Source organism: Canis lupus, chromosome 24, assembly GCF_003254725.2.
Source record: "Canis lupus dingo isolate Sandy chromosome 24, ASM325472v2, whole genome shotgun sequence".
NCBI lineage: Eukaryota > Metazoa > Chordata > Mammalia > Carnivora > Canidae > Canis > Canis lupus.
In genome coordinates, this window is record NC_064266.1 from 24,209,555 (window position 1) to 24,235,218 (window position 25,664).

At 42.3% G+C, this 25,664-nt stretch overlaps 2 protein-coding genes across 4 annotated transcripts in view; one reads left to right on the plus strand and one right to left on the minus strand.

Annotated features, from left to right (window-relative positions):
• EDEM2 (ER degradation enhancing alpha-mannosidase like protein 2) overlaps nt 1-1,454 on the minus strand; it is a 28,765-nt gene extending 27,311 nt beyond the window's left edge. Inside the window, exons 1-2 of the mRNA XM_025469824.3 lie at nt 1,249-1,454; nt 943-1,053 (exon numbers count right to left, since the gene is read on the minus strand). Of these exons, the coding sequence (XP_025325609.1) occupies nt 943-1,053; nt 1,249-1,355 (218 nt within the window). The 5' untranslated portion in view covers nt 1,356-1,454. The remainder of the gene's footprint in view (nt 1-942; nt 1,054-1,248) is intronic.
• PROCR (protein C receptor) lies at nt 294-23,885 on the plus strand. Of its 3 annotated transcripts, none has more exons than XM_035705973.2 (5): nt 294-969; nt 19,803-19,951; nt 22,045-22,296; nt 22,703-22,981; nt 23,228-23,885. In XM_035705973.2, exons 2-5 carry the CDS (start codon nt 19,873-19,875, stop codon nt 23,341-23,343), a joined length of 726 nt encoding a protein of 241 aa, XP_035561866.1. In that variant the 5' UTR covers nt 294-969; nt 19,803-19,872; the 3' UTR covers nt 23,344-23,885. The 3 variants fall into 3 exon arrangements, with proteins under 3 accessions (XP_035561866.1, XP_025325610.1, XP_025325611.1); XM_025469825.3 differs by lacking the exon at nt 294-969 and adding an exon at nt 19,517-19,601; XM_025469826.3 differs by lacking the exon at nt 294-969 and adding an exon at nt 19,599-19,682.
• Nucleotides 23,886-25,664: the final 1,779 nt, after the last annotated feature.

A 25,664-nucleotide genomic window follows, 5' to 3' on the forward strand; every position in this document is an offset into this window, starting at 1 on the left:
GACTTTATTGCATATGATTTTGTACTGCTTCAACTAGCTATTTGCTTTTTTTTTTTTTTTTTTTTTTTTGGCTTAAAAAAAAGAAAACCAACACAAATTTTAACTTCTCCAGTCCTCAGCATACGCATTTGTTATATGGGAAAAACAGCACTTAAGCACTTAACTCCTAGGGGTGATAAGAGAATTAAATGAGAAGACACAAGTAAAATGTTTGGCACAGTGTTTAATCAATGTCAGCCTCAGCTAAATGCAATGATTCTTTGCTCAGCAAGGAACAAGACAGAGAATTCCATCTCATAAATTTTTATTCTAGGGGAGGTGAGAAAGACAAACTAGCATTCAAGTGAAAATGATAGAGTGCGAAGTGAAAATAAATAAGCAAGTAAGTAAATAAGGTGATTTGTGACAGTGACCTGTAGGGGGTGGGTAGTTAAGGAAGCTGATGCTCAGGTGACATTTTGAGCTGAAATCTCAAGAAGCAGTCAATAATGTGAGTGTGTTTCAGTTACACTAACAACAAATGATCTTAAGTTTCAATTTTGGAAGAGTTACACCCCCTCCTGGGCCTGTCTGCCCAATTATAAAATGAAGGGGTTGGGTCTTCTGACTTCTTGGAGCCCTTACTCGATAGCCTAGGGCTCCAGAGATTTGTCCATTTGTCCAAGTCCCCACTGCTGGCGCCTGTTATTGTCGTGGTTGGAGCCCAGAGGTCCAGTCCACCAGCCTAACCCAGGCTTTTTCCTCGGTGGGATCCAACTTTCCAGGAGGCTGGGTGGATCCTGGCGGTGCTGGCCTGAATTGGAAGGAACGCGGCCTCACCCCCGCTGGGAGCTTTTCCGGAACTGGCGAGGAGACCGTGAAGCCACCAGCCCCATCAGACCCGCCCGCCTAGCACCGGACTGCCACACCCCAGCCGCCCCCTTGCTCCTCCACTCGCACTACCTGCCCCAGGTGTCGTGCCCGTCACAGGTGAGAGGTCGCAGCTCGTCGTAGGGAAAGGCATTCTCCAGGTAGCTGTCGTAGGCGTGGTAGAACATGGCCTTGACTCGCTCCCTGGTGCGGGGTACAAGAAATAAGGCAAGGGAAAGGACAAGAAATAGGGCGGAAAGTGGGAAGCACCACCTGAGCCCAGTGGCGGGGTCCGAGCAAATCAGGGTGGGGGTCCTGGGACCGAGAGTAAGGAAAGGGACCGGGTCTGCGCTTCCCCTTCCCCAACTCTGCAAGGGCGAGGAGCCTGACCCCCTTCACCTGTAGTGAGCGGGGTCGGGCGCGGTGCCATCCGGGCCTGGTGCACCATAGTGCAGGGGCAGCAGCGCGCACAGGAGGCCGAGCGGGACCAGCAGCCGGAAAGGCATAGAGCTCGTGTCCTGTCAGCGCCGCCGCTGCAGCAGCAGCCACCGCCACCCGCTCATCCTGGGAGCCTCTGCCGGTTGTTCCGGGAATCCGTGCCACTGCGCCTGCGCGCTGAGGAATCAGTCACCCACTTCCGGACTACAAGTCCCAGAATATAATGGGAGGCAGAAGCCAGGCAAAGAGCATCTTGGGACTTACAGTCTCTGAAGTGGAAAATTAACGTGGCTGAAAGATAGTGGCTACTACAGATACTATTATTAATTAATGTTTTAGTAACCGCATTTGTTGAGCACTTATTGTGTACTAAGACTGTATTGAACACTTTAAATGCATTATTTTTTTTCCGTGTAAGCATAAAGACAGAGGACAGCAGGGACTCAGTATTTGTTGAGTGCCCCTATGTAAAAACTGGATGAAATAATGTTCCGACTTCACCATTATTAGGCATATGAAATTTCCCAAGGCAAGTTCCCTGATGATTCTGTGAGGTACAACTTATTTCCATTTATTTGTCCAAAGCTGCTACCTCAGAGATTTCCAGAAATCCCTTTCAGTTCTAGGAATTAATGAATTCTTGCCCTTCCTGTCCTCGCATTGGGGATAAGGACACCTCATAATGGTGCCTTCAGTCTCCATCCAAGCGCAGAAGTTTCCCCCTCCCAATCCCCTTGACCATCTCAGTGGTTGCAGCCCTGTAGAGTATCCCAGATGAGAATGAAGACCCTGGAGCACTATAGCTTTGGGAAAGTTTGAAACCCATTTTTCCATTTTCCTTTTGTCAAGTCCCAAAGTTTGGTCAGCACTTTAGCTCATAGAAACACCCATGAGTTTGCGGGCAGTGTGATGTGCAGTAGAATCAATCCTGGGTTTGAAGTGAGATCTGGACTTTAATTTCAACTTTACCACTTAAGCCTCTCTGTGTAATCATGGGCAAGACCCTCTTCTTATCTGGACCAGAGTTCCTCACCTAAAAAACGAGGAGTTTGGGCAAATGGATATCTGAGATCATTTTAACTAGAGCTTTCTATATAGGATTAGCCATCCTTTTTGCTGGAAAGTCAGATAGAAATGGCAGCTAAGTTCCTCAGACTGGAATGAAGGTGAGTTTAATCTCCTTTGGTGAAAATATCCCTCAGATAGACGTCCCAAAATACCATCAATTGATATGAAAATTAAAACTCTGACTTAACCTTAGCTTGAGGTAGTACAGCATAGATATTTAAAGTGCGGGCTTTAGGGGCACTGGGTGGCTCAGCTGTTAAGCATCGGACTCCTGGTTGTGGCTCAGGTCACAATCAGGTCCTGAGACTGAGCGGCAGTCTCTGTGCTCAGTGTGGAGTCTGCTTGACGATTCAGTCTCTCCCTCTGCCTCTCCCCATTCTTTCACAATCTGTCTCTCAAACAAATAAATCTTTTTTTAAAAAAATGTATTTATTTATTCATGAGAGACACAGAGAGAGAGAGGCAGAGACACAGGCAGAGGGAGAAGCAGGCTCCATGCAGGGAGCCTTAGGTGGGACTTAATCCCCGGACTCCAGGACTACGCCCTGGGCTGAAGGTAGGTGTTAAACCGCTGAGCCACCCAGGGATCCCCCACAAATAAATCTTTTTAAAAAATAAAGTGCAGGCTTTATATTGAGCAAACCTGTGTTGGAATACTAGCTCCATAACCTATTAAGAATATGGTTCCACCAGTTTTTCTTCTGAGTGTCATTTTACTCATCTGCAAAATAGGAATAATATTAGTACCTCCTTAATAGGATTATAAGGATTTAGTGAGCTATTGTATATAAATTGCTTGTCATAGGGCCTGGCAGAGGAAACATTTTTTTAAAAAAAAGATGTTTTTGGAAACTCTTCTTGGAAGTGCCAGATGGTAGGGAAAGGAGACAATAGTAAACTAAGACTTGGATAACAGCACAGGAGCGCTGCGTTAATTTCTTGTGACTACTGTAACAAATTACCACAAACTTGGTGGCTTAAAGCAACAGAAATTGATTTTCTCTCAGTTCTGGAGGCCAGAAGTCTGAAATCAGTTTCACTGGGCCAAAATCAAGATGTTGGCAGGGCTACATTCCCTCTGGAGGCTCAAGGGAAGAATGTTTCTTTTCTCTCCAGCTTCTCCTAGAGAAGAGAAAGTTGCTGTATTCTTTAGCCTGCAGCCATAGCACTCCCATCTCTGCCTCCACCTTCACATCACTGCCTTCTCCTCTGTAGATGTGTCTCACTATGCCCTCCCTTTGTCTCTTATAAGGACACTTGTGATTGCCTTTAGGCGCCACCTGAGTAATACAAGATAACTGCCCCCCATCTCAAGATCCTTAACTCAATCACATCTGCAAAAACCCCTTTTCCGAATGGTATGACATGTACAAATTCCAGGGATTAGGACCTAATGAATTATCTTTAGGGGTTATTTTCCAGGCTAGCACACATACTAAGCATTTTCTAGGTCTGAGCTTTTCTGTGCTATAAAAGTTACCCGAGGCCTCATCATCCTTCCCCATATACATCCTATAGCTGATTTTCTGTTTCTTATTCAAAATTCTAGTGTGGATAAGATGGTTTTTTTTTTTTTTTTTTTTTTTTGCAGGGGGCAGGTTGCTGGATTTGGTAATGCTAGTTCTTATTTTTATGAGCAAGTTTGAACTACTCATAATTTTCCTTTCTTTTTCTAGCTTGATGAAAATATGCATTTTCTACACTGTAGAAAAATACAGAAAAATACAACCATGACTTATATTATCACAATTTATGTGGCTGATTTTCTCCCTCATGAGAAAAAACGTCTCTGGAAAGCATTAGGACTCTTCCTTCCTGACTTACCTATTACTCTGTGATTATCTTACTGGATTCTAGAAGGTTATAGTCCACCAGAGAAGTGTCAAACTTGAACATTTATTGTGAAGAGATTCAGAGTAAGTTGCCTAACTTGTCTGAACCTTAATTTCCTGATCAAAAAATGGAACTTGACAATGCCTTAAAAGATTTTGGGGATTAAATGGGATAGAAGTGAAATTTCTCAGGACAGTGACTGGCACATATTAATTTCTTCCCTGCCCCTCTATTTCTCTTTAAAAACAAGGAAGGATATCTTTATTAGTTCCATTTATTGAACACTGCCCCTATTTTTCCCATATGTTTCTTTTTAAGTTTTTGTTTAAATTACAGTTAATGTACAGTTTAATATTAGCTTCAGCTGTACAATATAGTGATTCAACACTTCTATTTTTTTTAATTTATTTATGATAGTCATACAGAGAGAGAGAGAGAGGCAGAGACATAGGCAGAGGGAGAAGCAGGCTCCATGCACCGGGAGCCTGACGTGGGATTCGATCCCTTGTCCAAAGGCAGGCGCCAAACCGCTGAGCCACCCAGGGATCCCCGTGATTCAACACTTCTATACAACACCTGATGCTTATCACAAGTGCTCTTCTTAATCGCCATCACCTATTTCACTCAACCCCTCACCCACTTCTCTTAAGGGAACCATCAGTTCTTTATATTTCAGAATCTGTTTTTAGGTTTACCATCCCCCCCTCTCTCTTCCCCCCCTTTGCTTGTTTGTTTTGCTTCTTAAATCCTACATATGAGTGAAATCATATGGTATTTGTCTTCTCTGCCTTATTTCACTTAGCAGAATACTCTAGCTGCATCCATGTTGTTGCAAGTGGCAAGATTTCATTCTTTGTTATAGCTGAGTAATATCCCATTTTATTATTATATTATACCATATATATTATATGATAGTATATATGTATACACTGTACAGAAGCCTTTTATTTTGATGTAGTCCCAATTGTTTATTTTTGTTTCCCTTGCCTCAGGAGACATATCTATGGCTGATGTCAAAAAAGTCACTGCCTGGGGCACCTGGTTGGCTCAGTCAGTAGAGCATGTGATTCTTATTGTTCTGGGAGTCATGAGTTCAAGCCCTACACTGGGCATACAGTCTACTTTAAAAAAAAGTTATTGCCTGTATTCCATTTTGAATATAATCTTAATTTCTTACACCATAGGAGTAAGAATGTGGTCCAGTTTCATTCTTTTGCATATTGTTGTCCAGTTTTCCCATACAGTCTACTTAAAAAAGAATTATTGCGTGTAATCCATTTTGATTTACTTTTGATTTTTTTTACTCTTAATTTCTTACACTGTAGGTATAAGAAAGTGGTCCAGTTTCATTCTTTTGCATGTCGCTGTCCAGTTTCTTAAGGAGACATTCTTTTACCCATTGGATATTGTCTCCTACTTTTTTTGAAGATTAATTGACCATATAGTTATAGGTCCATTTCTGGGTTTTCCATTCTGTTCCATTGATCTACATGTCTGTTTTTGTGCTAGAACCATACTGTTTTGATTACTACAGCTTTGTAGTATAGCTTGAAGTCTAGAATTGTGATGCCTCCAGCTTTGCATTTCTTTTTCAAGATTGCTTTGGCTATTCAGGGTCTTTTCTGGTTCCATACAAATTTTAGGGTTGTTTGTTCTAGTTCTGTGAAAAATGTTGTTGGTATTTTGATAGGGATTGCATTAATGTGTAGATTGCTTTGGGTAATATAGACAGTTTAACAATATTTGTTCTTCCAACCCATAAGCATGAAATGTCTTTCCATTTCTTTGTGTCCTCTTCAATTTCTTTCATCAGCGTTTTATAGTTTTCAGAATACAGGTCCTTCACCTTTTTGGTTAGGTTTATTCTTACGTATCTTATTGTCTTGGGTGCAATTTTAAATGGGTTTGATTCCTTAATGTTTCTTTCTGCTGCTTCATTATTGGTGACAGAAATGCAACAGATTTCTGTACATTGATTTTGTATCCTGCGACTTTACTGAATTTATCAGTTTTAGCAGTCTTTTGTTGGAGTCTTCCAGGTATTCTATATATAGTATCAGAGCATCTGCCCTTATTAATCCAAGATATTATAGGCAATAGTTTCTGTCCTCAGGAGTTTGAAGGACAGTGCATGACAATGAAAATTCATGCACAATGAAAATTCCAAAGTAGTCAGGTCACAGTCCTTTCTCTTGAAGTGCTTGCAATTTCAATAAAAAGGAAAAATGCCAATTGGAAAATATCTGGAATCATAGAGTGTTCAAGTCTTCCTGTGGGTGAATGAGTTTGAGGATGCTCAGATTGTATCAATCCCCAAGGTGAATGTTCTTGGTCTCTGTGCCAAGCAGAATGAGCTTTTGATTAGTGGTCAGAAGCCCTTAGTTCTATTACTAGGTTTAGCCATTATTCCTATGTGATCTTGGGTAAGTTGTTTTCCCCTGTGGCAATTCAGTTTCCATATCTGGAAAGTGAGAGAATGAAACTGCCTCTCAACAGAAGGAAAATATTAACAGATTCATGCAGAGTTATTGCAAAAACAAATTGGAAGACAAAATTCCACACATATCAACTGCAGAATTTCCCCCCAGAAATAATCATAGCAGAATAAAACTATAGGACAACACTCTAAATGAAATTTGACTATTTTCCAACTGAATAATAACCATAAGAATGCTAATAAGAAAATGGCCAAAATATATTGACAATAGCAAGTAGTTCTCTGGCGAAATTATTTCATATAGTAATTTACTATCTTCCAGGCACTGTTCTTAGTACTGTGCATGTATTAATACCATGAATCCTCACTGCAATCCTCTGAGACAGTGTTATTATCATAATTATCAGGTTTTAAAAAAATGGAAACAAGGTTTTAAAAATTGAATGAATGGAAGAACTAAGATTTGGCCCCAGTCTATGATGAAATTAATGACAGATGTATAGATAAAAGGCCAATTCAGAATAAAAAACAGAGATTTGATTGACTTCTGCAATGTCCTCTGGCTTTAGCTTCATATGATTCTACATTCAACATTCCCTTTCTTTCTGCTGAAAAGTCAGAGTAAAAAATTCAATTCCCTGAAGCTGGAAGTCAAGGCACCCAGTTCTCTTGACTACTTTTAGCAAGGAAGCATCTGGGAATTCCTTTTCTAGCATCTGGGGGCCATGCGGTTCAAGCAGATTCTCCTGACTCCCAGGGAAGAGCTTGTACACTACATACTTTGGGACTGCCAAGAAATAACTGGTTTATCCCTGGGAAATTTTCCATCTGTTGCTTTTTAGACATGTTTGAATTTCCACTCTATCCAGCATGCCCATGCATTTAAAACAGTGATTCCTTGGTCAGAGCCCCAGAACATGTTTTACAGTGCTCATGTTCCAAGTAAACTCAGGCTTATGGCTAAATTTGCCTACAGAAACCTTGCCATCCTGGGTGTATTTAGACAAAAGTTTATTTATTTTTTTTTAATTTTTATTTGTTTATGATAGTCACAGAGAGAGAAAGAGAGAGAGGCAGAGACACAGGCAGAGGGAGAAGCAGGCTCCATGCACCGGAAGCCCGATGTGGGATTCGATCCTAGGTCTCCAGGATCGCGCCCTGGGCCAAAGGCAGGCGCCAAACCGCTGCGCCACCCAGGGATCCCCTAGACAAAAGTTTAGAATCAAGAAGTGACTGCAGATGGTCTCATAATCCAGTCAGCCCCAGGTCCTGGGCCGGATTATAATCTTTGATATCCCAAGCCTTGAAAATGGTATCCATCCTTCATGTGCAATTTAAAACAAAAATAATCCTACACTGTAAAATTAACGGAGGCAATAGGCAAAAGGTGAAAGTGGTGCAAGTGTCCTCTGATCCACAAATGGATAAACAACATGTGATATAAATACAATGGAATATTATTCACCCTTTAAAAGGAAGGAAAACCTGACATGCTACAACATGGATGAACTTTGAGGACACTATGCTAAGTTAAATAAGCCAACTACAAAAGAACAAATATAGCATGATACCACCTATATGAGGCACCTAGAGTAGTCAAATGCATAGACAGAAAGTAGAAGGGTAGTAGCCAGGGGCTTGGGACGAGGAGAATGGATTATGGTTTAATAGGTACAGAGTTTCAGTTCTGCAAGATGAAGAGTTCTGGAGATGGATGGTGGTAATGGTTGCACAATGTGACTGCACTTAATGTTCCTGAACTGTACCCTTAAAATGGTTTAAGAGTAGATTTTATGTTATATGTATTTTACTACAATTTTTTAAACTAAAAAAAAATGGGAAAAATAAATGGATAGTGGTTCAACACATTTCTGATTTTTCCATGGTGTCTACTTCACTGCCTTTTGGAAATATCCAGTTCTTTCAAATAAAATATGTCCTTATGGGGGGAGGTATCTCCTCTACTGATGTCCAAAGCAGGCACTTCTCTCTGCCCTTTGGTGATACAGAATTACTCAGATACTACCCCAGGTTGAGGGAGGGAAGAGCATAAGTATCCTGCAGTGTTCCCACCCTCAGCCAACCTTCTCTATAGGCCCCAAACTCTGCTTCTGGAGAGAAGGGAAAAGTCTAATCAAATGAAAATCTTTTCAGCAAACATTTATTGAGAATCTTAATGACAATAGCATTTATTAAATTGAACTTATTAGTGTTAAGAAAAACTATCTTAAACATGTTACTGAAATAAAAAGATGACTGTGTGACTTATAAAAAATATTTTATTTTTTTTAAGATTTTATTTATGTATTCATGAGAGACACAGAGAGAGGCAGAGACATAGATAGAGGAAGAAGTAGGCTCCTCACAGGGAGCCTGATGCAGGCTTGGGACCCGGGACCCGGGATCACACCCTGAGCCGAAGGCAGATGCTCAACTGCTGAGCCAACCGAGCATTCCTGAAGATTTTATTTTTAAGTAATCTCTATACCCAACATGGGGCTTGAACTCACAACCTGGAGTTCAAGAGTTGCATGCTCTACCCACTTGGCCAGCTAGCAGCCTTGTGTCACCTTTTAATGTCATAATAAAGCACTGACTGGCAAGTCTACTTAGAGACACTCCTAAAGAGAAGTTTAACATTATTTACACAATTGATTAGAGCCCAGACATTTTACAATTCTGTAAAGCAATAAGTTGTGATGATTTCCTTTTCTGTCTATAGTGAAGACAATCCTATAGGTTATGGTTTTAGTATCCTATAAGACATTAATCCATTTTGTATATAATTTAGCAACCTCATTTTTTCAATGTTTTTCTTTTTCATTGACTATAAAACCTTCAGCTTTTATATTCTCTTTTGAACTGGGTTTGTCAACCTGCTAGTCACTTTATTAATGAGCTAAATGAAACTTTGACCCATGCTCACTGTCTATTTGTATGAGAATGATATTTTTAACATACAGAGAATTATCCTTGACTCTAAATATAAGATCTGCGATTAAGCAATTCACAGACCCATGATACCCCTTTGAGATAATTTCTATTTTATCCCCATTTTCCAGAAGAGAAATCTGAGGCACAAAAAAGGTTAGATAATTTTCTTTTTAAAAATATTTATTCATTTTTTTAAGATTTATTTATTTGAAAAAGATGGGGGTGGGGAGTGGCAGAGGGAGAGGGAGAGAACCTCAAGCAGACTCCCTGCTAGTCAGGGAGCTAATGCCGGGCTTGATTCATGACCCTGAGATCATGACCTGAGATGAAATCAAGAGTCGGACACTCAACTAACTGAACCACCCAGGCACCCCCAAAAAAGATTAGATAATTTTCTTTTTTTTTAAATTTTTTATGATAGGCACACAGTGAGAGAGAGAGGCAGAGACACAGGCAGAGGGAGAAACCGGCTCCATGCACCGGGAGCCCGACGTGGGATTTGATCCCAGGTCTCCAGGATCACGCCCTGGGCCTGCGCCACCCAGGGATCCGGATTAGATAATTTTCTAAGGGCCAATTATGTGCCAGGCATTTTGCGAGTTACAATTTTCTCTCCTTCCCTGGATGTCTTATTTATTTGTTCATTTATCCAATAAACATCTATTGAGGACTTAGTATGTGCCAATTACTCTGCTAGCCTGGTGATGCAGTAATGTTAAAACACATTTCTTGCCCTCCTACAGCTTTTGGTGTGGCGGACAGATGCTTAAACAGACAAATATTATGGAAATAATTAAGGGCAATGAAGAGCAGAAGTTAGGGAAGTATGTAGCACCTACTCTAATAGGTGTTGGGGGGACAAAGAAGGGGATGAGAATCACCTCAAGTTAAAGTCTCAGTTCCTCAATATAGTAGGAAAGACCTTCATTAGACTCTAGCCTACCTCTTCACATCACATCTGCCTCCTCAACACTTGTTCTGTTTCGGCCATCCTTAAGTACCAGTGTCTCGAGCATATCATATTATTTCTCCTTTCATATTATATTATTTGCACCTTATTCTCCCTCTCTCTGAAACAACTTTTCCCCATACTTTCTGCCCTTTCCCCACTCCCACCACTCACTTGTTTTGTAGGACCAGTTTAGGTATTGTCTCCTCTGAGAAGTCATCTCTGACCCCCAGGCTAAATCAGAGGACCCTACTCTCATAACTTAGACGATGCCAATACTTCTCAGCCCCAGTATCTACCTCCCTTAGTACTTATCCTACTGTATTATTATTGCTTGTATATATATATATATATATATATATATATATATATATATATCCTACTTGATGTCTTCTTCCTGAGTGGGGGTCTTATATGTCCCAGGTCCTAGCACACAGTAAGTGCTCAATAAATGCCCATTGAATAAAAGAATGAAGCAGCATGTGAACCACATTAGAGGAAATAGAGGAATAAGAGAAGATGGCTCACAGAAGCTTTGAGAAATAACTTGTGAGAGGCTCAGAGCAACCAAAGCATAGTGAGTAGTGGCAATGACTACATCAGTAAGCTAACATAAATAATATGTGCCCAGAGCTATACTAATTCACTTATACTAGCTCATTTCCTTCTCACAACAACTCTGTGAAGCAGGTACTATTATTCTTCCTCTTTTGCTGATAGAGAGGCCAAGTGGTGTCCCCTAAATCTAACAGCTGGCAAGTGGCAAAGCTGAGATACAAGCCTAGGCAGCTTTACCTGAGCCCATGTCCTCATCCTATGTCACACTCATACCACCTCTGTTCTGGGTCCTGGAAGGAGGGAATAAGCTGAGAAGAGAGCACAACGATGCTTTCCAGGATTTATAGTCAAGGGGAGAAGACAAGAGATAGAAAGTGACAATGTGGGCAGCCCCGGTGGCGCTGCGGTTTAGCGCTGCCTGCAGCCCAGGGCGTGATCCTGGACACCCTGGATCGAGTCCCTGCATGGAGCCCACTTCTCTCTCTCTCTCTCTCTCTCTTATTCTGAATGAATAAATAAATAAATCTTAAAGAAAAGAATTTAGAAAGTGACAATGTAGCTATAACGGGAGATAAAGTACTATTGGTTTTGAATGAAGAATAAGAGATCATTTCTAGCACCCTGGGAAGGTTGAAGGAGGTGGTGTCACAGCAGGGCTTTGAAGGAACGGGGAGAATTTGGAGAAGTCTGGAGAAAAACAACTAAAGAGTAGAATATACATAAAAAGGATAATACCTCATAAAGAAGTTGTTTCTTATCTCACTAATGCAAAGGCTAGTTTAACACTAGAAACTTAATGCATTTGCCACATTAACAAGTTAAAGATAGAAACTTGCATGATCATTTCATTAGATTATGATAAAGGATTTGAAAAACTCGAAACATTTATGATAAAAACTTAGTAAACTAGGAATAAAAGGAATCTTACTTAATCCAGTAAAGGGTACCTATAAAAAAAAATACAGAAAACATTATCTTGGTAAAAGGTGAAAGCTTTCCTTTTTAAACCAGGAAAATCATAAGAATACTTGAAAAAATAATTTATATTCACGTTGTACTAGAGGCTGTAGCCAGAACAATAAGTTAAGAAAAAGAAACTCTAGGAGTACCTGGGTGCCTCAGTCAATTAAGCATCTAACTCTTATTTTTTAAAATAATAAATTTGTTTTTTATTGGTGTTCAATTTTTCAACATACAGAATAACACCCAGAGCTCATCCTGTCAAGTGCCCCCCTCACTGCCCGCCACCCAGTCACCCCCACCCCTGCCCTCCTCCCCTTCTACCACCCCTAGTTCGCTTCCCAGAGTTAGGAGTCTTCAATGTTCTGTCTCCCTTTCTGATATTTCCTACCCATTTCTTCTCCCTTCTCCTCTATTCCCTTTCACCATTATTTATATTCCCCAAATGAATGAGACCATATAATGTTTGTCCTTCTCCGATTGACTTATTTCCCTCAACATAATACCCTCCAGTTCCATCCACGTCGAAGCAAATGGTGGATATTTGTCGTTTCTAATGGCTGAGTAGTGTTCCCTTGTATACCTAGACCACATCTTCTTTATCCATTCATCTTTCGATGGACACCGAGGCTCCTTCCACAGTTTGGCTATTGTGGACATTGCTGCTAGAAACATCGGGATGCAGGTGTCCCGGTGTTTCATTGCATCTGTATCTTTGGGGTAAATCCCCAGCAGTGCAATTGCTGGGTCGTAGGGCAGGTATATTTTTAACTCTTTGAGGAACCTCCACACAGTTTTCCAGAGTGGCTGCACCAGTTCACATTCCCACCAACAGTGTAAGAGGGTTCCCTTTTCTCCGCATCCTCTCCAACATTTTTGGTTTCCTGCCTTGTTAATGTTCCCCATTCTCACTGGTGTGAGGTGGTATCTCATTGTGGTTTTGATTTGTATTTCCCTGATGGCAAGTGAGCATCTAACTCTTAATTTCAAGTTAGGATCTCAGGATTGTGAGATTGAGCCCCACATCAGGCACTGCGCTGGGCATGGAGCCTGCTTGGGATTCTCTCTCTCCCTCTCTCCCTTGCCCTCCATAAAAAGAAACTCTAAAAATTAAAAAGGAAAAAATAAAAGTCACTATCTACTAGTGATAGGACTATGCACACATAAAATTCGAAAGAATCTACAATTAGTGGGATAAATAAGAGAGTTTATTAAAGTTTCTAGATACAAAATCAATGCAATAAAATGATCATATTTCTATACCAGCAATAAGCCATTAGAACATGGTATTTCTTTTATTTATTTTTTTAAAGATGTAATTTATTTATTCATGAGAGACACAGAAAGAAAAGCAGAGATATAGGCAGAGGGAGAAGCAGGCTCCCTGCAGGAAGCCCAATGTAGGACTGGATCCCAGGACCCCAGGATCATGACCTGAGCCAAAGGCAGACGCTCAACCACTGAGCCACACAGGTGCCCCCATGGCATTTCTTTAAATACTATTTTCAATAACATTTTAAAATATGAAAGGCTGGGGGGGGGCGGTGAATCTATCAAAGCGTGGGCAAGATGTCTAGAGATAAACTTATAAAACTCCGAGAGTCACCGAAGAAAATATAAATAAATGCACTGGATGTGAACATTGTGAAGACATCAATCTCCCCCAACCCATTAACATGATACCAACTAAAATCCTATCAACATGATAAAGTGATTCTAAAATTTATGTATAGAAATTCAACATATAAACACAGCCAAGACACTCTTGAGGAACAAAGTGGGGAGACTTGATTTGCAGGCTATGAAGATGTATTATTATAAAGTTATACTAATTAGGATAACATAACACTGGTGCAGGAAGAGAAAAATAGGCTATTGAAACAGAATAAACACATTTACTGTAAGTCAGACATATCACTGCCGATCATTGAGGAAGGGCAGATTTCTAACAAGTGCCGTCGGGAAACTTGGATATTCACATAAAAGAAACTAATCTTGACCTGTACTTCACATCGTACGCCTAAAGGTAAAAGATAAAACTATAAAGCTTTTGAAGATAAACTGGAGAACATTTTCATGATCCCAGAGGGGAAAGGGGGATGCCCCTCAAGCTGGGCCCCACTCATCAGCTTCTGCACCCCTAATACTTTCTTCACACTCCCTGTACCCAAATCCTCCTTAGAGAAGGATTTCTTAAACAAGGCAGAAAAAACATGAACTAATGGAAAAGATTTATAACATTGACCATCTTAAAAATTAGGAACTTCTGTTTATCTAAAAAGGAGATTTAAAAAGTGAAAAAATATTTGTGTGCTCTCTGTTCAGGAAATCAGGAGGAGCAGATTTGGCTGAGACTGGAGTACATGGAAAGATAAGGCTGGAAAGATAGACAGGAGCTGAGCCAGGAATACCAGGCTCCCACCACTTGCTGGGGCAGCAAGAGCTAGAATCACTCTGACGTTACAGGGTTCTTTTCATCTTCCCTAAATTGAGGTGTGTCAGTGTCTACAGGGGAAAATTTTAAGGAAGATTCATATCTATTCCTTGTCTCTCCTTCAGAATTATACCTAACGTCAACTGCCCTGCTTCAGGGTCACTTCCCGCTGCAGGGTCACTTCTGCTTGCTGCCCCACCCAAGCCAAGCCCTTTCCAAATCTCTCCCACCTACTGAATACATACTGTGTTCTGGCACTTGGTAATGAGTCACTTCATTTATCCTTATAGGATGGTCTACTAGTTAAGAAAGCATGTTTGGGTCATGAGCCAAACATGCTTTCTTTAACTAACAGACAGGTCCGTTCATTGCCTCTGTATCCTCATCTATAAAATGCATGCGAATAATGGCTATTTCTTTATACTTTTCACAGAGCCCTAGTGAAAACAAAACGTATATATTCTGCTTACTTCATACAGCACCTAGCATATTTGTAAGCTCTCAATACATGTTACTATTCCAATCCTAAGCAGGTGGTGATCTCTGAAAGGACCACACTCTGTTGTTATCAGTTGGGTCTGGTTGGTTAAACTGCCTGTGTCCAGTAGCTAACAGGGGAGGGAGAGGTCTGGGCTTCTGAGGTCAAGCTGGGCACACCGCCAGTCCCTGGCTCAACCCAGCCTTTCGTCACCCACTGGGGCTGCACCCGCAGTGGCCCCCCCACTCAGTTTCCTGTCTCCCTTATCTTCCTGTGGCATGTACTCTCCGGAGTGGGAAATGCTACCACTGGCTTCCTTCACATCTCTCTGTTCAGTAGGACCTTCATTCTTTAGATCTCAGTCAAATCCAGCTGCTGGCCCTATGCCCACTCTGCTTTGTGATTTTCTGCCCCTTGCCTACCCAGGCCTTGCCTAGTATAGGCTCTGACTCTACAACCTGTCTTTTCCCTTCCCCATCCCAACCCTGAGTGTCGAAGGGGAAAGGGGGATGCCCTCAAGCTGGCCCCACTCACCAGCTTCTGCACCCCCAACACTCTCTTCACATTCCCTGTACCCAAACCCGTACCTCTTTGTTTTGGAGTTCAAATCCCTCCTCTGCGCTTTCACGATGTGTGACGGTGGGCAAGTTACTTAGCCTTTCTGGACGTGAGTTATCTCCTCTGCAACATGGAGACAATGAGCCTGGTGCTATCTGCCCCAGAGAAAACGATAAAGGCCTAGCACCCAGTATGAATTTTTGGCATGTTTTATATTGTATATAACATAAATATTCAGGAGTGTTGGAAGTATGTGTTAAAAAATGTATTTTTTTTAAAGATTTTATCTATTTATTCATGAGAGACACACACAGAGAGAGAGAGGCAGACACAGGCAGAGGGAGAAGCAGGCTCCATGCAGGGAGCCTGATGTGGGACTCGATCCCGGGACTCCAGGATCACGCCCCGGGCCGAAGGCTGACGCTAAACCGCTGAGCCACCCAGGGATCCCCCCAAAAAATGTATTGATGGAGAGTGATTCCCCGAAAACTTTTGAGACACTAATGTGGTGGTTGAATTCACAAACTTTGGCATCAGAGAAACATGGGTTCATATTTTAGTTTTTGCTGCGTGACCTTAGGTAAGTCACACTCTTAGAGCCTCAGTTTATTAGTAAAACGGTGATATTAATGAAACCTACTTTGAAGGACTGGCATATAAAGTGACATTATTTATGTAAAGAGCTTAACACAGTTCCTGGTCCGCTATAAATGTTGGCTATAATAATAATCGTTACCTCTACTCTTTGATTTTTGGGGTACTGGTATGTATGGAGGGTGCTTGGGATGTAACTATTTTGTTGTCATTTCTGTCTGTGACAGATCTGAGCTTGGTGGAAAAGACCTGTCCGTGATTAGCTCTGTGGATGGTGGTGTGGACCATGTTAACCCCAGTGATGCAGGCCATACCTGCATAGATCAGAGGGACAGCACTCAATTCTAAATTGGTTCAAATAAATAATAAATAAATAAATAAATAAATAAATAAATAAATTGGTTCAATCATATACTTTATTACTCTCCATCCCAAGGCATCCTCCAGGGTCTCAAAGAAGCAAAAATATGCAAACTCACTAGGAATCAGATAAAGCACAGTAAAACCAAAATGAAGTGCCATTTTACACCCAACCATATGACAATACCAAGGGTTGGCAAGGATATGGAATGAGGGAAATCCTTGTGCGCTCTTGGGAATGTAAATTGGCCCAACCATTTTGTAAAACATTTTGGCAATTTTTAGTAAAATTAAATATGAATATACCTATGACTCAGCAATTCTACTCCCATGTTTACACCTACAAAAACTCTCCTATATATGCCCAAGAAGACATGCACAAGGGACACCTGGGTGGCTCAGCGGTTGAGCGCCTGCCTTCAGCCCAGGGCATGATCCTGGAGTCCTGAGATCAAGTCCCACATCGGGCTCCCTGCAGGGAGCTTGCTTCTCTCTCTGCTTATGTCTCTGCCTCTCTCTCTCTGTGTCTTTCATGAATAAATAAAATCTTTAAAAGAAAAGAAAAGAAAAAACATACAAGAAAGTCATTACCAACACTTTGTAATAGCAAAAAATGGGGAAAAAACTGTAACAGGAGAATGGATAAATACATTGTGGTATATTCATAAGATGGCATCATAAAGCAGGGAAAATTAATGGACCTACATATAACAACTTGGATGAATTGTATTAATATATTAGGTGAAAAAAGTAAGTTGTGGAGGAATAAGTGCACTTCATTGTTATTTATACAAAGCTCAAAATATGCAAACCACCATTACATATTGTATAAGGATATATGCACATGTAATATAGTATCCAGAAATAAGGAAATGAGAATTAGTGAATTCTGATTAATGGTTTCTTTGGTGATGGGGCAGTGAGAGAATATTTTATTTCTTCTGTTGGGTAGTGAGGACAAATATGTTTGTGATAAAATTCTTTAGGCATGAAAAAACTTCTTCAAATATGGAATGTTTTATAATAATTGTTTTAGTAAAAGCCAAGACAGTATAACTGGCAGTGATTTTAAGGACATCTACTTTTCCTGAGTCCCAGTCCAGGAAAACAAGGCCCACCATGTTTCTTTTGACTAGACCATTTTGGCAAGCTGACTTGGTTATTTCTAAGCTCGTCGAAAATGATCGAGAGGTGAGCATGGACAATTGCATATATTCGGTTCAGAGAATGGGAGCCTGATATGTGACTAGGGTTTGCCCTGATTCCACTATGACATCAACTCTTCCCCCAAGGAACAGTGTATAAAACAAAGAAGGTAAAACTCCCACCTCAGCCCTTTACCCAATCCCATTTCCCAAAGCTAATCTCTATTGAGAGCACCCCCACCCCGTATTCTTCCTATGTAAATACCAATACACAGATATACACATAGATTTTTTTAAAATATGAAAATGGAATTATATGTATTACTTGGACGGAAGTAAGCTTTTAAGCCAAACTAGATGGAATTATACTTGTGCATCATTCCACACTTCCCTTTCTCACTTATCAATGTCTCATGTCAGTACATCAACTCAGATGATATGCCACCTTCTTCCACCATAATTTATTACTTAAACTTTTATTTTTAATTCAACATAAGCTATATCATCACATTTTAGGTGCAAAATTTTCAAACAATACAGATAGAGTGATAAAACCCTTCACAAAATAGACTGAAAAGGCCTTCCACAGAATTGCCATCCCTAACACATACACACAGCACCTACATACACATTTAGACATGTATGCACACACATGTTTACACACTGCACATATATACATGCATACTTGCACATACACATGCATACACACACTCATATACACACATATACAGATGTGCACACACACAAACACCCCCTACACATACACACATATATACTTTTAACCTCAGGCTCCTCTCTGATAATAAATCACTAGAGATAAATCACTGCTGTATTTGATGTACATCCTTTCAGATTCTTTTACTCTCATAAAGAAATAGGTTGTTTAGTTGTCATGTATGTGGTTGACAAATAAATGGTTCTAAACCTAATGTACCTAATATCCTGCAACTTACTCTTAGAGATTTATGCATATCTTAACTATCTCATTCAGTCACCTGTTAGCTGATATTATTATTTATATTTATTATTATTTATTATGTGGTCTATTCTAAGCACAGTAGCAAACAAGATGGACAACCTCTTGGGGCTCATATTCTGCTGGGACATTCAGATAATAAACATGTACATGAACAAATAATATAATTTCAGGTAATATTAATATGAAAATAGAGTGGAGATTAGGGAGGGGAGGTTTTTTTTTTAAACTACTTTATAGTATTCACAATATGGATTACCATAGTTTCAGGGGGTGACTTCCAAATTTTTCCACTTGCTTCCCAGAGTAAGAAATACATTTTATTTTATTTTATTTTATTTTATTTTATTTTATTTTATTTTTTTAAGAAATACATTTTAAACTGCTGTTCAAAATCCATCACAGAAACATACAAGCACAAAACTGAAACACACATGTATACAACTGAACAAATATTTCATGAAATAATGCTTACTCTGATCCAAGACGAGGTACTGAAAATCCTTATTGTTCTATTTCATAAAAACAAAAACAAGACCCCCGCTAAACTGTTTTCATTATCCAGTAGTAGATTGTGACCTCAGATTGAAAAATATTGCTTTAAGTGACAAATCCACTGATGAGATTTAGATTGTTCATAATTCTCTCCTACTACAAACAGCACTGTAGTGAGCTGTTTTATACTCATTTTGTAACTATGTATTTCTGAGAGTAAGATCCCTGATTGTGTAATTACTATTTACTTAAAATCCTGATAAAATGTAGCCAGCATGCTGGTAAACTAAACTCTAATCCCCATCTGTTACCACCATGACATATAAACTTCCTTTGGGAAAGTCTCCGCACCTCTCTGGGCCTCAGTTTCCCCATCAGTAACCTGCTGATCTCTCTATCTACACCCTAGAGTCCACTCTAAGTTGAAAGCAGATGCCCCACCCCCTGACTCAGCGAGGGCAGAACTTCTCTCTGAACTTGACACCCCCTTTTTCCGCTCCCTGTTGGAAGAGGCCCAGAGAAAAGGGAAAAGCAGGTCTGGGCATGAGGGCCGATGCAGGGTGGGGCAGGGGAAGGGCAAGAGGGAGGCCAGCCCCCTAGTAGGAAATGAGACAGGGTAGGAATAACACTTTATAAGCCTGCCGCCCTCTTCCTCCTCCTATCCCCTGGCCACCTTCCAGCCTCCTCCTTTCAGCCTCCTCCCCTTCCAGACAGTCCTTACTTCTTTCCCCTCTAGGCTGCAGCCAGCCTGAGCCCCCTGCCTGCCGAGTCAGGATCCCAGGTGGGGTAAGAACCTCAGCGCCAGGATGTTGACAACATTGCTGCCACTGCTGTGTCTGCTGCTCCTGCCCAGCTGGGCCTTTTGTAGCCAGGAAGCCTCAGATGGTGAGTCAGGGGCACATCTCCTTCCTCAGGATGGTTCTGGAGACTCGCAGCCTGGGTACAGGGGGAGGACCAGAGGAATATTTCTGCAGTGCTGGTGCCTGCAGCCAGCCTGATCTCTCTATAGGGCAGGAAGGGTCCTGGGGACTGATTTGTGTCCCAAAGCCAAGGTGAGGAGATACAGTTTGGCCTGGGGAGGGGGGTGATGGAAGAGGCTGGGGAAACAGGACTGGAGAAATGGGAAGGGACGCGTAAAAAGGGCAAGAGGATTAGCCCTGCGAAGAGGGATGAGTCTGGAGAGGGAGTGCTGAGGGTGATGTGGATTTGCTGAGTCCAGGGAAGACGGGAAGAGACTCTGGGAAGAGATGACAGGTGGAAGGAATGGGAAGCCACCGGAGAGGCTAGGGCTGAGGGAAGCAAGGCAAAATAGATCAGAGAAGGTGGAAGACGGGTGGCAGGCAGCGGGGGAAAGTCTGGGGAAGAGAAGCCATGGTCCATGGGAGAACTCACAGGTAGCTGTATAAGCAAAGAAAGGAATTATTGCCCTGCCCTGTGATGGCACAGGGACCCACGTCCTCTTCCCCTTCCTGCTCCAGTCTTCCCATACTGGTGAAAAGGGAGCAATTCACCAGTATTCTGGGAGCGCTCACTACCATTAATACATGCACTGACTCATCTAACCCCCAAGATATCTCTACTACGGTGGGCAGTATGATTCTCTCCATTTTAGAGGTGAGGAAATTGGGCACAGGGCAGTTAAGAGCCTTATCTAGGGTTACCCACGCAGATCTGCTTATTCACATCTGCAGACAGAGAGCATAAATTTTCATATGCAAACAAAGGACAAGGCACACACATACACACACACACACACACACATGCACACACAGAATGACAACGCCAGACTCATTCCCTCATGGATTCTCGAGGCATCAATCCTGTGCCAGGCCTTTAATAGGGGTAGAAGGCAGAGATAATCAGACATGATTCTATAGCCTAGGGGAGCCTGGAATAGTCTGTGTATTTTGAGACAGTTATGTGGAATCTGGGATCATTGAAACAGACCCACTGTATCTGGGAAGGTAAAGAGGAGAGGCATTAGGAAAACTTCTCCAAGGAGAGGGCAACAGAATGGGGTCTTAAAGCACGAATAGAAGTTTGCCTGGAGGCAGAGCAACCCTGACATGCTATTGATTTTAACCAAAAGGCAGCATGAGGAACTCCAAGTACTTTACTATATCGAAGGACAGGAAGAGGCCAGAGAAGGCGGATGGGACCTGGTCTCCTGCAGCCTCAAATGCCAAGCTAAAGGCTTTGGATGTCATTCTGCGGACAGCTCTCCTATGCGGAGACAATATGGCTGAGTGGTTAAAAGTGCTGGACTCACACAGCCTGTGCTCAAACCTTGGTTCTGCTAAACATTTTAGCCTGCTCCCTTACGGACTGAGGTTAATAACAGTAGCCACTGCATTAAGCTAATGGGAGGAAAGCACAAATAAGATAATAATGTGTGTAGGTACAGTGTTTGGCTCATAATAAGTACTTAACAGCTATTATTACTATTACTAGTGATAGGGGAGTGTGTCACTGGAGCATTTTAAGTAGGAGAAGGGCATAATCTTATTTCTGGGAGAAGATGGAGGTCAGATTGGAAGGAGTGAAACTGACAATGAGGGCAGAGGGATGAGGAAGGACGTTACTACCCCAGGCCAGATGAGAACCCATGAGGCCTGAAGTAAGGCAGTGGCGGAGGACAGGAGAGAACAGGAGATGGAATGGGATTTTATTGTAGGTCAGGATTTGTTGACCAACCGGAAATGGGGGTAGTTAGGGGTGAGAAAGATCGGGGTGGCTCTTCCACTGACTGGATTACCCTGGGGCAAATGGCTTCTGCTCTTTCCAGCCTCAGTTTCCTTATCTGTAAAACGGAGATAATAATCCCTGTCCTGCTCTCCTGACAGGGTTATGGGAGGATGGGTGGAAGAACACTTTATAGTTCATGAATGGCCGAGAAGGTGGGCGGCCGCCTTTGGTAGGGGATTATTATCTGAGCTTCACGCCAGCCCAAGGCCTGACGCGCTGACACCTATCCTCAGGCCCTCGGAACCTCCACATGCTGCAGATCTCCTACTTCCGCGACCCCTATCAAGTGTGGCACCGGGGCAACGCGTCGCTGGGGGGACTAACGACGCACGTGCTGGAAGGCCAGGGCACCAACGTCACGATCCTCCAGCTGCAGCCCTTGGAGGAGCCCGAGAGCTGGGCGCGCAGAGAGCGCCGCCTGAAGACCTACCTGGACGAGTTCAACCTGCTGGTGCGGCTGGTGCACCAGGAGCGGCGCGTGAACTGTGAGCGGCGCTCGCGCGCGGAGGGGGCGGGGCGGCCCGGGCGAGGGGCGGGGAGGCCTGTGGGAGGGACTCGATGAGGGCGGGCCTTGGGGAAACGGGGCGGGGCCTTTTGTAAGGGGCGGGGTTCCAGGAGGGTCTCTTGGATAGCCGGCGCCTCGTGGGTTGGCCCGCTCTGAGGAGCCCAGGTGTCAGGCACCTGCCTTCGCTGATCGCAGGGTGGGAGCCTGAAGAGGAGTGAGTGTCCAAGTTGCGGGCCCTCTGTCAGGCCCTCTTCTTGCATGGCCTCGGGGTTGACCTGTTGCTAGACCCTGTCCCTGATCCACCCTAAACCCCATTTTGGTGGACTTCCTCCCACACCTGGCGCCCTTCCTACGCAGCACTCTCACCCTGAATTCCCCATCCACAGTTCCTCTGACCATTCGCTGCTCCCTGGGCTGTGAGCTGCCTCCTGAGGGCTCTCCAGCCCACGTCTTCTTTGAAGTGGCTGTGAATGAGAGCGCCTTTGTGAGTTTCCAGCCAGAGAAAGCCTTATGGGTGGCAGGGCCCCAGGTACCCTCCAGAGTGGTCACCTACACTCTGCATCAGCTCAACTCCTACAATCGTACTCGGTACGAACTGCGAGAATTCCTGCAAGACACCTGTGTCCAGTACGTGCAGGAACACAATGCTTCAAAAAACTCAAAAGGTATGACGGGATCAGGAATGGGCCTGTGTATTGAGTGGGTTCCATGCAAATGGATAGACCTAAAGGATGGATACCTTGAGCAACAGGAGGCCCAAGGCTGGGGGTTTGAGACAGAGTATATACAGCTTATGTCACTTAAGAGAACTAGCCCTCTTCCTTGGGTAGAAATCCTTTAGGGTTTGACTCAAACCATGGACAAGAATCTCAGAGGTATTTCTTCAGGCTAACTCTGTGCATGTTCTGCAGGGAGCCAAACAGGACGCTCCTACACCTCTCTGGTCCTGGGTGTCCTGGTGGGCAGTTTCATCATCGTTGGTGTGGCTGTAGGCATCTTCCTGTGCACAGGTGGACGGCGGTGTTGATCACTCTCCAGCCCCCTCTGAGAAAGAGCTGGACTGATGAGGCTGGCAAGGAAAGATCTCAGCTTACTGCAAAACCAAAGAGATTCCCCATCTGGGACGTTATATCCCAGAAGGTTTGGAGTGGCAGCTCCTCTCCCTGATCTGCCCACCAAGAATTTGGGGGCGGGGAAGGAGAGGGAGGAAGTTAGGTAGACAGAGTTGAAGTTGCATGCTTTGCTGAATTGGTCTGAGAAGCGAATTCTTATCTTTGTGGAAAACAGATGATGGAGTTGGGTGGGGGTGGAGGAGGTCTATGGCCCATCTTTCAAAGGCAGAATCACCTGAGACATTCAAACCACCTAATAAATACAAGAAGTCTATCCACAACCAAAATAAACAACATTCAATGCTTCCAGGCATGGCAGACTTGGAAAGGGATGCTGGTATAATAGAGGTAGACAGAGATATCCAGAGAAATGGTGAACGTGTAAAATAGAAATAATATGGGAACAGAGAATTATCAATTACTTAATAATATTATTAATAAATTCCTTACTTATGTATATGGCATTATTTATTCCCCCTCTACTTTGCAAAACTTCTGGAAAATTAGCCTATACCTTTTGCTTCTACTTCCTCAGCTCTAGCTCACTCCTAAACCACTACAGCCTGACTTCCCTATAAACTGCTCTAAGATCATCAATGACCTTCAATTGTAAACTCTTCATCCCACCTGATATATGCAACATTTCCCTTTGTGGACTAGAACTCTCTTCTTACCCTAACTTCTGAGATACCATACTTCTAATTTTTAGAAACTGTTCTGGCCACTCAGTAGATCCTTTTGCCTTTGTCGTCTTACTCAATTCACCTTGGAAATGTGGCTTCCTTAGAATTCCATTTTTTGGCTTTTCTTGTTCCCATTTAAATTGTACCCTTTGTGGATGACCTACTAATTCCCATGGCTTCATATGCCATCTATCTGTGTTTTTCATGGGGAAGCAGTATAATCCTGTCTTTGAAAGCAGGCATTTTGTCATCAGACATGAGTTTTACGTCTTTGAGTCAGGCATTTAACTTCCTCAAGTCTCAGTTTCCTCATAAACAAAGGGTATAATAAAATATACAAAAATGGTATAATAAAAATAGCACCTACCTCATAGAGACATTATGAGTATGAAATAAAAATACACAAATAATATAACATATGTATGCTCAATAAATGTAGCACCTGCTGCTGACCTCCAGACCCCCACATTTGCATTGATTCTTGAAAATCATCTCCACCTTAATATTTTGCAGACATTTCTGAGTCAACATGTTCTAAATTAGATTCCTTATCTTTCTCCCCAAACCTATTCTCTCTCCTCTATGTCTACTATCAGTTAAACAGAATTACTATCAAATCATATTAGTGTAGAGACCTCAGTGTTAACCTGTATTTACTCCCTCTTCATCCCCACCTACAGAATATAGTATCTTTAGAATACTCTATTTCCACAGTCTTGCTTTTTTTCAAGATATGGTCACTCGTCTCTTTCTCTGTGGCAGGCATGAGGGTGTACCATGAGGTTCTACCTTCAAAGAAAGACTAGCCATTTTACTACAGGGAGTTGAGGCAGCAGATAGCCTCCAGCTGCTTCATTTCCTTTAGTGTCTGCCTCACCTGCAGGGAACAGTCCTGCGGGAGGTCATGTTCCTCCTGGGGCTGTCCTCATCTGGTGACTGAGGAAAGCAAGGGTGTAGAGGTTCAGCCATTCTGGCCCACTGCAGGACAATTCTGATAAGCAGTATTCACTCCAGAGCTCCTTGTCAGGTGAGCTGGATCTCTGTCAGATGTACATTTCAGTTTGACTTCTCCCTCTATTCAATCCTACTTCCTTTTCCTAGTTAGTATCTTCTACCTCAAACTGTCTATCTGCTTCTGGAAAACCCAACCTGTGACTGACAATCTTTCTTTCTTTCTTCCTTTCTTTTTCTCTCTCTCTCGATTGAGAAAATTTCTCAATCTTGTACGTGGACTATGGCAGTGGCCTCCTCCTAACTATTCTCCTGGTCTCTAACTTCTCTGAGTTCTTATTCATCTACATGGCAATAAACAAACAAACAAACATAGATTTGATCATGTCATCATTGTTCTGCCTTGTGAATTCCACAATACTTAGTGAGCTAAATTAAGAATCCGCAAAATGATATTCAAGGCTTTGTACAATCTGGCCTCATCCAAAGTTTCAAATTTTATATCCTACCACTTTCCTTCACCCACTTGTGCTTTAGATTATCAATTTTAAAAAGCATCTTTTTAAATAACAGAAGCAATACAACACAGAAATTTACAAAGA